At 34.1% G+C, this 11,948-nt stretch overlaps 1 protein-coding gene across 2 annotated transcripts; it reads right to left on the minus strand.

Annotated features, from left to right (window-relative positions):
* Positions 1 to 709: 709 nt before the first annotated feature.
* LOC137734863 (bidirectional sugar transporter SWEET16-like) lies at positions 710 to 2,631 on the minus strand. 2 transcript variants are annotated; one of them, XM_068474172.1, is made up of 6 exons: positions 2,318 to 2,631; positions 2,176 to 2,212; positions 1,859 to 2,069; positions 1,589 to 1,750; positions 1,371 to 1,490; positions 710 to 1,265 (listed from the first exon to the last, which is right to left on the minus strand). In XM_068474172.1, exons 1-6 carry the CDS (start codon positions 2,352 to 2,354, stop codon positions 1,113 to 1,115), a joined length of 720 nt encoding a protein of 239 aa, XP_068330273.1. In that variant the 5' UTR covers positions 2,355 to 2,631; the 3' UTR covers positions 710 to 1,112. The 2 variants fall into 2 exon arrangements, with proteins under 2 accessions (XP_068330273.1, XP_068330274.1); XM_068474173.1 differs by lacking the exons at positions 2,176 to 2,212; positions 2,318 to 2,631 and adding an exon at positions 2,213 to 2,315.
* Between the last annotated feature and the right edge of the window lie 9,317 nt (positions 2,632 to 11,948).

Raw genomic sequence — 11,948 nt, forward strand, 5'->3', positions numbered from 1 at the left:
GGTCACAAAGTGAAAGTCTAAGAGAAAGGGATTGAGTTGTAAAAATAGAGCTAAAATGTTACTCATAGTATTGTTGATTAGTCAACGCTTTAATTAATAGAAAATTTTGGTTTAGGTCAATAAAAATGTCATATGTCAGCATAGGTCAATGGTTGTTTCATTTTTTAGCATAAGAAGATGGAAACATTTCTCCTATTCAACATAAAGGTTAATAGAAACAATTTTCCCATCTAACTAAGAGATCAACACAACTTGTTGAAATTTCTCTTTATTGGCCTCTCAAAAGCACAAAATGTTGATTACTCAATTCTAAAGTTGAAAATATTCTGTGACCTGAAACAAATTATTTATAGAAAAGATTTTCATGGAGGTGAATCTGAGATTTACCAATTTTAGGATGGATAAATCCATGTAAGCGCAAGAAGAAAAGTATCTAAACCAATATCTACTTATGAACAGAGAATTAAAATGGTTCACCTAGTCATAGACTGAGACAGGCGCCCACCAACCCAATGATTTGTCTGCGATTTTTTTATCTTTTCGGATACCTATTGTGTGGTTCCAATGGGAAAAGGATCCTCCGGATCATTTTCATGAGATCCGGGGATCCATCAATCAAGATTGTTCATCTTACATCGTGCGATCAGTTTTTATTATATACTATTTATATTCAATTTTAAATTTTAAATGATTTCTGATCGCACAATATACAATGAACGATCATGATTGATTGATTCTCGGATCTCTACCATAAGGATCCGGGAGAGGATCCTTTTCCGTTCCAATGCATAATGTAGCATATAGAATTCTTGATGGGACAATCATCGGTCCATGACAATCATGATCATTCAGAATAATGCAGCCAGTCGCCAAATTGGTTTGCAACATTTTGCTTCATATCAAAATCTGCATCAGATATTACAAGTGCTATATATATATGTATATATAGCAATTTAACTTAATTTACTTTGGCCCCAATTAAACTATATATGCATATATATAATTATATATAGTGGCCCATATCTCATGAAATATTTAACATTCAGTCCTCTTCTTTCTTACCCGGAAAATATATAGTGACTTCTTCTCTGAACATAATGTCACTTTTAGCCTTATGTAGATTTTGAAGCTGGGACGAGTGCTTCACTAATCTGTTGATCTTCTAAGTCATCCGATACTTGATTGAATGGCTTAGTTGGTTTCCAGTATATTGCATAGAGAATCAGCTGAGCAGTTCCAAGCAAAAATCCAATCCCATTTGGAATCTGCAAATGTTTGACCATTGTTACAAATATTAAACTCAATAATGATTATTTATTTTATAAATTTACAAAATATGTGATTTTACTTGGTACTTCGGAAGTACTTACTCCAACAAACAAGTCTTTTGCAAGAATGGAATAGAGTGTCCAAACTCCTCCGTTTAGGAAAAGGATGAATGAGAGAAGGAAAGGCATGTACTCCACACTCTTCAATATCACCACAGTTTTCTACACACATTAAAAGATTTAGCATATATATGTTAATAGACATCTTTACTTAATTAATGTTGCCTGTTTTGAAGTTTTCAAGTACTAATCCTACGTACCATTGCTGAAAGAGGGGAAGCATATGCAATCATGCTGAAGACTACACAGAACAATCCTGCTACATCGATTCGCTTGTCGCCATGTAGCAGAAACTGAGTAAGCAAAATTGCTGCTGCTGGAAATGCCACATCAAGAGCAGCAACAAGCATGGCAGTCCTAGCCTAAGATCGCATGACCATCAAATAAGAGATCAATAATTAATGTAATAAGAACTTGAACATTCTAGTATCTTATGTGTACTTTTTTAATACGGAGATAAATCAACTTACCTTCATTCTTGGTGTTGCGAAAAGTAGAAATATGGTAAGAAAAACGATCTCAACACCAGCACCGAAAATATTGACGCTGGCCACGAGCACACTGTTAGGTTCAATAAGTCCATAGTAAGACCAGAAATAAGCATTCAATAGTTTGCTAACATAAGGAATACTCTCAAATTCCTCAGTTGATCTACGCTTTACAATTCGCACAAACACGTTCCTACAACAATTCAAACAAACCGTTCACGTAATCAGTTGCCATAGAAATCAATTCTGCATAAGAACTATTAAAACCAAGGTTAGTAAGTTGTAATTAATGAGCTCACGCAGGAGAGATGTAGACTAATCCCGACATAATGTTACCTGAAACACATGCAAATCATTGTGTAACACTTCACATCAGTTCATACGAATTCGAAAAATGAAAAGTAACGAAAAAAACACGGAGAACTGATTCTTAGAAATTACCTAGCACCCCAAAAAGGACAATGAAACTTACTGCCATCCTTAGAAATTTAGATTAACGAATTAAACCGCCAACAACTGAAAAGAAGAACCTATTTTTTTGGCTGGAAGTAAAACTTGTGGAATTTCTCAGGATCGAAGAGCAGTACTGGGATCTGTTTGCTGTCTTTGGGAGTCGAGTTGTTTAAGCTGAGGTATTGGAAATAATAAGAATAATTAAAATTTCTGTCTATACGTTTTTGTGTTTGTTTGCATGATTGCTCAAGTTGAACATGTGGCTTTACCAACTTCATAGTTGTCATTTAACTTATCTTATGCTGGATAAATAATGAATGTATCGCTCTGCAAGTCTGCATGGACGAGGAGCTACCAGTCTTTGTCAAATTTGCACATAAGATTTAAAAGAAAACCAATAGGCCACAAATTAATTCTTTAAAAAAGCACTACTAAGTCTCTGAGATTTTTTATTTTTTTTATTTTTTATTTTTTGTTTTTTTTCAATTAGGTCAAATTGTGCAAGATTGTTCTTGACACCCGACATGCTGAGTGGCAGAATACTCAGTTAAAAGATATCACCTATTGAAAAATACAAATCAAATGAAAAATAGTAGCATATCGTTGTCATGCCACTCTTATCTATAGAACATATTGATGTATCTGCTCCACAAACTTAAACGACAGTTCCTTAAATCAAGCAACCCTTTCTTTGTATTTTCATAACAATTCAATTAGATTTACATACAAGAAAAAACATTCGATTAGATTAACGGTGGGTGCTGATAGTGAAATGATGCCCAATATAAACCACATGCTTATATATATATATATATATATATATATCCTTCCAACTTACTTAAAATTTGCAGTAATTTTCCCACCATTGTACAATGTAAACCTTTAGCTCGTGAACAGTAAATCACTCCCCCTAACCCGTCAAATCCCCTAACATACTCTTACAGTTAATATTTTTAATGTCTAGTAGTATAGTTTAAGTTGTCACTTAGTTCCACGGTCTAATGATATTTTTCTTCACTTGTAAGTGAGAAGCCTTAGGTTCGATTCTCGCCAAAACCGAATTTGAACCATATTGTTGCTAGCCTATTGTGAGGCTAAGCTCACCCCCTCTCTTAGTATAGATAATATCGTTGGTTCGAAAACAAAAATGTATAGTTTAAGTTTATCTAATTAACATTGTTTCTTATAAAATAAATAAAATAACAAGAAAAGAGATATATATTGAGCTTAAACATGAATCACATGATTCATTTATAGGGTTAACTATCTATACACCTCTTGATATTTTTTGTTCATCGGTTAGTCAAGCAACATTTTATCGCTGTAAGGGCATTTTTGTATTTCCATATGTCGGGCAACATATCAACTTTACTTAAAAGGCAAGGCAAAATATTAAATGAACTGAAGACAAACAGTAAATGACAGGTAGAGTATAAATAAGGACTTGCAATATAAAAGAAATTTCTCAAGAGGAAGTAACAACTTCTGGTGATGTCGGACTAATTGTTCTAATGAAATCGGGCTGCATACAATGAACTATCCTTGGGTTGAAAGGGAAAGCTTTTGAATCTAAATTCTAAACATGGGAATGAACTAAAATATGGGTTTCATTTGAAGAGAAAGAAAATGAAAAGCACAGAGAGTATGGGTTTGATATGAAGAGAAAGAAAATGAAAATAAGAGAAATTATGGGTTTGATTTTTTCCGGATTTGATTTTTATTGGGAGCAATAGAAGAAATGCGTTGAGTACTTCGTTACTTTATTTATCATTTAGGGTTTACAATACATAGACACATTCGTTATTCTACAAGGAAAGTAATTACAAAAGAGAATGAAATTAAATCTTAAGGATTACAAATCCTATTCCTACCTAAAATAGAACTCTAAGAAATTACAATTAAAACTCAAATCAACACTCCCCCTCAAATTAGTGCATAGATATTATACATGCCCAACTTGACAAATGAGTCATACGAAACCTTACTAGATACTGTATGAGTAAGAACGAACTCACAAATGGTATAGACACAATCTTTCTTTCAAGATTTTCCTTGACAAAGTGCCAATCAACCTCCACCTAATTTGTTCAATCATGTTGTACCAGAGTATCAATTATCTCCCTTGTAGATTTCTTTGTTACAATATAACTCCATAACCTTTTTTTGGTTCAAAATAGAAACATCTCAAAAGTTTACGTAACCAAAGAAGTTGAAATATTTTGCGTGACATACCTCTATACTCAGCTTCCATAGACGACCCTGACACCACTTTCTACTTCTTACTACACCACGTAACGAAATTACTTCCAATAAACGTAAAACACCCAGATGTAGACCGTTTGTTGGTAACATTGTCAGCCCAATCTCCACCTGTAAACCCCTCAATCTTTAGATGTCCATGTTTTCCATAAAGTGTTTCTTTACCGGATGCAAAACTTCAAATATGACAAAATTCGCATTACCGCAACCATATGATCTCCAATGGGTAAGTGTATAAACTGACTTACAACACTCACAACATATGCAATATTAGGACAAGTATGAAATTAATAAATTAATCTTCCCACAAGTCTTTGTTATCTACCAATATCAATAGGAATCTAATCAAGGTAAATACCCAAGTGATGCTTTTCTACCATAGGATTACCCACAGGCTTACAACCTAACATACCAATCTCTTTCAACAAATCCAACACATATTTTGGTTGCGATAAGAAAATTCCTTTAGGTGAACGGGCGACCTCAACTCCAAGGAAGTACTACAATTCTCGCAAACCTTTCATCTCAAATTCAGATGTAACATTTACCCATAACTTCTATATTTCTTCTGACTTATCCCCTGTAATAATCATATCATCCACATAAATAGTTAAAGCAGTCAATTTGCCAAGCCTATGTTTCAGAAATAGAGTGTGATCTGAATGACTCTAGTAATACTCGTATTTCTTCATTGCTTGAGTAAACTTGTCAAACCAAGCATGGAGCGATTGCTTGAGCCCATAAAGAGATTTGCTAATTTGTTCCCTTCCTCCAGATGCTCTATTGTCTCCCTTCTTTCTCTTCATTCCAATCAGGACTGTCTCTAACATTTTGAGACTCTAATAAAAAGGTCTGCTTTATTTAAAAAACATATATAATTTTGTGGACAATATATTGACACAGAAGTCAACAATCAATCTTCAAACTTAATTAAAATCAACATCTCACTCTTACTAATTGAATAATCTCAAATTGCCATGAAATAATGGTTTAGGGTTCATCCATGAAAAATGGAGCACGACTGAAGGAGAGATACATAAATATGCTTGTGTTTGTGGAATAAAGTAATACACAAGTTTTTATATGGCTAGAAAAAAGTGGAAAATTAGTATATTAAGTATAGACTCCACTTAATCAATTGTATATAAATAAAATCATATGATGATGATTTTTCTTTTAAGTCAAAAACCTTTTTATTAGAAAATTTATACTCCTATGTAACCTATAGGAAATTGAATTTTTTTTAGAAATTCGTGACCATGTACCACTGCACCTTTTGCACACACCCCCACGGATTCCGATTTCCCAGATATTTTCACTAATTTTTTCCTCTCCTCCAGGTGATCCATGGCTGCCGCCACTGTTCCTCCCTTGTCGATGACCCAGATCCGCTGCTCCTGCATGGCCGTCGCCTCTACTACTCCCTCGTTGGCGATCCAAGTGCTCGCTGCTTCATCGGTGTAGTAAAGCTTTGGATGTAAAGTGTGTTGTTTTGATAAGGGCGGCGTAGACATCATCTTTTCCAAATCAATGTGGACACATAACGTAGAAGCTAAATGACAAAATAGAGGGCAAGATTGTCATTTGATAGTTTTATTAAAGGTTACTATCACTCTGCCTCCTTTAAAAATAAGTGTTTCTCAAAATTTGCATTCTTTAGAACTTTCTTAAGAAGCATAAAAGACCGTATTTTTTATTTTTGTTGTAATCTACTATTTTGGATATGTGATTATGAAAAAGATATATATTATTTTTTCATTTACCAAACACATTTTGGACATCAACTTTTTTCATAAGCTGCTTTTTAAAAAATCAATGAACCCCAAACCAGTCCAAAATGCTTCGGGACAAAATGTCCCTCCAAAACCCTTGTAACGTGTCACAGTTAGTCGAAACTTAATTAGGCTTCCACTGCTTATTTTATTTCAAATTAAAGCCCATTCTCCTACTCGTTGGTTTGTAAAGCATTTGGGCCTTATAGTTAGGCCTGGAACATTTTCAGTCCAAACACCAACAAGGTCAAAATTTAATTAATAGAACAATTCACTATGTGCAACCAATTAATCCCATATTCTTTATACAGCCTTTTCCAAGGTCTTGAGAACACCTTCATGTAGCACACTAACCATTGATTCGACCACTGCAAGAAAGGGTTGTCATGTGGTAATAGCATGGGTGAGGGTGCGTCGGTCGAGACTGTGGGACTAGGGTTCACGGGAGGCGACATGCGATGTCCCGTAGTGAGTTTGGTAATGATGTAACTAAGGTTTGCAGAGAACGTGGTGAAGGAGGGAAAGGAGACAGGATTAATAACTTGAATCTTTAAAAAAAAAATCCACACAAACAACTAAAGAACTCACAACACCAAAATATGGTATAACTGGAATTCGAACCCACATAGCCCAAAACAACCAAAATTCTACATTAAACCATAACCCTAGATCATAACTACCATCACAAATCAAAGCCACGTCGTCATAGAACCCACACATCTAGCCAAGAGGACCATTGACTATAAAAAAAAAATCTATAAATCTCAACCCTAAGCTCACGTTAGAACAGAGTCATTAATTATACTCATCCTCATCAACAAATACAAAGATTATCAATTAAAATAATGGAGGACTCATAGTTTGGATGACATTACAAAAGAAGGGCAGAATCCTCAGAGGAGATAGAGGGCACTGGTCTATTTAAAAGCCTCGTCATTAGTTGTCCCCCCATAGTAAATACTTAAGAAGGAAATTTCATTTCCTTCTCTCACAAACCACCACACATCTTCATGCTTTCTTTCCCTTGTAATGTAACAGTCTTTCTTTTCCTTGGAATATCAATGTCCTTGTAATCATTTTTTCCTCACAATATTCATGTTTACAGGAGTCTATAAAAATGTACATTTGATACAACTATGGCCAGCCATTGCTTGCAGTTGCGGATGTAGACGAATTCCCTGGTGTTGAACCCAGCATTACAAAAATTACTAGGCCATAACCCACGGATAGTAAAGATTTGTTATTCTGATTTACTTGTTCTTAATTTTTTGACCTTAAAGTTATGTTATGTGCCAAAAGTAGGAATGATGAAGTTCTGCAAACAGAACCACCTACATCGTTTTGGATTGCCAATGTCCTTGAGTTGGTGGATTTGATGATATTCATAGGTTGTCTTTTGCACATTTGTACACTGTATTGTTCTGCCATTGTGAGTGCTGCTTGTGTATTGCAAGAAACAAGGGTTTCCTACTTATTTGCACGTTATAAAGGTTTCACAATAGAGATGTTGGTTTCTTGTACCAATAAAAAGGATTAGATCAAGGCCGAAAAAGAAGATAAAAAAGATTAGGTCTTGGAAGTTAATAATACTGTCTTCTTTAATACCTGTCACTGGTCATGTTTGATTCGAAAGGAGGATGAAATAAGTAAATGAATTATACCTTGTTAAAGTATAGAACTTTTTGTCAAGGTTTTATTTTCCAGGCAATAGAGGGAATAGCTTACCTTGTTTGATGTAGGTAATGTTTTGGATTTCGTTGGTTAGTCTATTTAGTGGTTATTGTAACTGGTCTCTCTAGCTGGGGGTTTCCAACTTTAGAGCTGATCTTGTTCCCATTCCCAAGCGATAGGGGGGTTTGAGCAAGTATTGCCCTTGTTTTGTATCTTCATAAATTAGAACTACAAATTGTTTTGGTTGATATTTATGTTCATAGTTCTTCTCTAAAGTACATGTTTTGGAGAATAGATGTGTATTGCAATTTGAACTATAAGAGTGTGTAGTTTCATACTTTAGGTTTTACTTAGCATAAAAGATTGGATTGGATTGGATTGGAATGTAGAAGTTACTATTTTCAAGGTACGTTGATGAAGAAATGAAAAATTGTGTCATGTCTGAAGGTAGAAGATGGATTACTCAAAAAGAAAACTAAATTCAGTCCTTATTTCTATCAACCTTCACTTTTTATTACCACCAAGCAAAGATTACACTCTCAATCCCTCTATGACATGAATAGACTGGTAGGCATTAATCAGGATCTAATATTGTTGTCAAGTGTCTGATAATTGTTCAGTTAGCATGCCTTATACATGAACTCTCTCTTTCTATTGTTGGTTTATGGGTGCTCCTCTCAATGTCTTTTTGTATATTTATTTGTTTGTGCCTTATGGAGCCAAGTACAGGGGATGTAATGTAATGCTTATTAAATATCGAAGAAGTTGTAGTTAGTAACCGGACTTGCGCCAATAAACATATGGTAAGATATGCTCTCCGTGTTTGGGTTTTACATATTTCATTTATGTCTAATAAGTATGATTTTCATACGCCATTGCTTAACTTGCTTATATGAATTGAACTTTCTATTTTGCAGATTAGAGACCCTCAGATGTTTGCTTTGAAGAGAGCTAAGAAACTATCATAGTTATGTCTAGTGTTATAGCGCTTATGTAAACTTGTACATAGGCAAATAAGGTTATTCTACTTGTGAAATGTTTGTTACATTCATGTAAAACAATTGATACAATTATTTATTTATTTATTTATTTATGTATGTGTGTGTGTGTATATATATATATATTGTTTACGGAAGCCTTGAGATAGTTTATGATACTCTCGTTTGGGATGATCATTTATGACATATTACACAAGTCTTGTGATAGTTAATAAGTTTTTGAGAAGTTTTTACTTGAAACTTAGTTTTGTGACCACAAAGATGTATAAGTTTTTGTCCATTTATGCTGAGATTGTTTATGATACTCTCGTTTGGGATGATCATTTATGACATATTACACAAGTCTTGTGATAGTTAATAAGTTTTTGAGAAGTTTTTACTTGAAACTTAGTTTTGTGACCACAAAGATGTATAAGTTTTTGTCCATTTATGCTAATGTTCTTTCTTGGCCATTGTTTTTTACCAGAATTATAGTTAACTTAGTTTTGTGACCATAGAGATGTATAAGTTTTTGTCCATTTATGCTAATGTTCTTTCTTGGCCATTGTTTTTTACCGGAATTATAGTTTTCCTTATGCTCATTGTTTATTAAGTGTTTTAACTCAGTGTTCAATATATAGGATTTGAAAATTTTTATTTGAACCCATGTAACTTCTTTTTACACTCAACTTACTCTTTTTACCCATATTACTTTTTATTAAACTATCAATATCTCTTTAAACCGAAATTTACTACCTAAACTATCCTTGCAAACCTAATTCAATTTATAGATTTATCTCTACACCCATTTAGAAAATACAAATCCTAAATTTGCAAACAAGTCCATTTCAAGTTAGGACTACGAAAAAAATAGACAAATTCATAATCTACGCAATATGATAGTCCTAGCAATGTTGAAATCAAACCACCTACTGAAGCATGGCCCCTTTCTCCATGGTTTAAAATCTCTCTGATTCTCTAGCTCTCTTTCCCATTCGTTTATTAACATTAGTTCAGTCAATTAGGTATTGTTACTCTTTCACATTTGAAATGGCTTTATCAATTCTTAAAGGACTTCTCAAAGGAAGTTTCATATAATCTATCCATACTAGAAGTAGATGAAGTTTCAGTGATAACCAGTTTCATGGCTTGAATGAATCCTGTCTCATCCTTGGTACTGTATTTGCAGTGATTTAATTAAACGAAAGAACCATGCATGCACTAGAAGGTCGGATGAAATCATTACATGGATTATTTGGATGAAATAAGGGGTGATGGTAGAGTTGAATTATAGAGTGGGTTTATTGATAAGTTTTAGTTTCATTGTTAATTTCATTTCGTGCTTGATGGTAATTATGCAATAGAGTAAAAAGATAAGTAAAAATAAAGTTTAAGTTATGTGTAGAAAAATGTTATAGGGTTCAAATAAAATTTCCCATAGAATTTAGGTGGGTTTATGAAAAGTTGTGTATTTCCTGCTACGTGCTTACTGTCAAAATATTTGAGGGAAATGTCCATTGCAAAATTTGATTTCCATCCTCGCTAAATTCGAATTTGGGCATGTGGCAGTGCAAAAAAGTCTACATGTAGTTTTATCGTCATATTGATGCCAAAAAAACTTGAGAAATGTTGTATCCAATGAATCCTAAGATGCCACGTGTCACTAGTACATGTTTCATGATTTGTTGCTTGATTACACCTCCTCGGTCAATTACCATGTTCTTGACACCCATTTGCTACATTGAACATACCATGTCGAAGATATTGCATTCCCTGTCACGTACCAATTAGCAGAATATTTTTCGCATTTGTAAATTAATTATTATGAAGTTTTACTAATTTTCACACTTTACCAAAACAACTATTCATGAGGTTTGTATGGTTTTAAAAATTCAAATGATGGTATGATGTCAAATCTCAACCAGGGCCCCCACCACATCCTAAGCTCGACTCCACCGTAGCACGATATTGTTCGTTTTGAGTCTCGACCACAAGTACAGACCAGGTCCTTCTCATGTCATTAATTTGGAGGATGTAGAGTTAACGGCAGGTGTGACATTTGATGATGGCCCCCGACCAAGATTTTAGATTCTCGAAATCAAGTACTTCGAAATAAAAATATACCAGTAAGTAGGGATTATGTCTCCAAGGATTTTAGTAAGTCAAGATTGTGTCTCCCTAGGGTGGAAGACACCAAACCTGATTAGCATTTCAGTAAGTAGGGATTGTGTCTCCCTAGGGTGGAAGACCCCAAACCTGATCAAGATGGCTAACTCGGTGAACTTAATCTAAAGCGGTGGCTGTAACCGGTGATTAAGGCTCATGAATACGGTGTTGGGTACTAACTAAGAAGGGAAAGTATTGAAATGATTGTGTTTTGAGAAGTGAAAATACTTTGAACCTATGTTATCCCTATGTGATGTATAACTATGTATCTTTTGAATGTAAACTATATTTCTATCATTCGAGATGCATGCCTCGTTAGAATCTTAATTGAAATGAATCATTTTGTTGTACCTACTAAGCTTGTGAAGCTTACCCTATTTTATCATTTCAGGACTTAAGTGAAGGTATAAAGGTAGTGATATCCTCGAGTTGTCTTAAAAAGCTTATCGAAGTGCATCTATTTTGATTTTGCATACTGCATGTTGCTTTACTTGTAATGTGTAGTGTTAGAGCCTAACATATTTTTTTAAGTCTCTTTGTAAGTGCTACTTGTAAAGCTTACTCCAAACTGTGGTGTAAAGCTAGGAGGTTTGGTATCTCTAGTGATGAAGGATTTTGGGAATAAGTTGTATCTTAACTTTGTAAATTTGCATGTTCAATACTTATGGGCAGTTATTGAGTTTGTTTTCTACCCAACTCAATCCATCAATCTAGTTATTCCACATGGTTTTGGTTGTGACACTAGTTTAGTTTAACATTTGAAATGATAGTAAA

The sequence above is a fragment of the Pyrus communis genome, chromosome 5, assembly GCF_963583255.1.
Source record: "Pyrus communis chromosome 5, drPyrComm1.1, whole genome shotgun sequence".
NCBI classification, from domain to species: Eukaryota; Viridiplantae; Streptophyta; class Magnoliopsida; order Rosales; family Rosaceae; genus Pyrus; species Pyrus communis.

Excerpts from the sequence above, each read along its gene's own strand:
- LOC137734863 (XM_068474172.1), bottom strand. The coding sequence starts at position 2,354 with ATGGCAGTAAGTTTCATTGTCCTTTTTGGGGTGCTAG. Across the intron at positions 2,213-2,317 it reads TGTCCTTTTTGGGGTGCTAG|GTAACATTATGTCGGGATTA; the intron begins GTAATTTCTAAG and ends CATGTGTTTCAG. Across the intron at positions 1,751-1,858 it reads TCGCAACACCAAGAATGAAG|GCTAGGACTGCCATGCTTGT; the intron begins GTAAGTTGATTT and ends ATGCGATCTTAG.